Here is a 204-nt window from a genome sequence, read left to right on the forward strand (position 1 = left end):
CTCTGCGGGGTGGGGCGGGGCGGACCCGCCACGTGGTTCCGGGTCGCGGAAGATGGCGGCGCCCATGGAGCTGTACTGCTGGGCCGGCGGCTGGGGGCTGCCGTCCGTGGACACCGACTGCCTGACCGTGCTGGTGAGCGCCCGCCCGGGGGCTCGAGCCCGCCGCCCCGGCCCGCCCCGGCCCGGCCCTGACCGCCCTTGTCT

At 78.9% G+C, this 204-nt stretch overlaps 1 protein-coding gene across 1 annotated transcript in view; it reads left to right on the forward strand.

The window, feature by feature from the left end:
• The first annotated feature begins 6 nt into the window (after positions 1-6).
• MTX1 (metaxin 1) overlaps positions 7-204 on the forward strand; it is an 8,912-nt gene continuing 8,714 nt past the window's right edge. Inside the window, exon 1 of the mRNA XM_019527952.1 lies at positions 7-194. Coding sequence (XP_019383497.1) covers positions 53-194 — 142 coding nt within the window. The 5' untranslated portion in view covers positions 7-52. The remainder of the gene's footprint in view (positions 195-204) is intronic.

Source organism: Gavialis gangeticus, unplaced genomic scaffold (assembly GCF_001723915.1).
Source record: "Gavialis gangeticus isolate Ggan-Ray unplaced genomic scaffold, GavGan_comp1, whole genome shotgun sequence".
NCBI lineage: Eukaryota > Metazoa > Chordata > Crocodylia > Gavialidae > Gavialis > Gavialis gangeticus.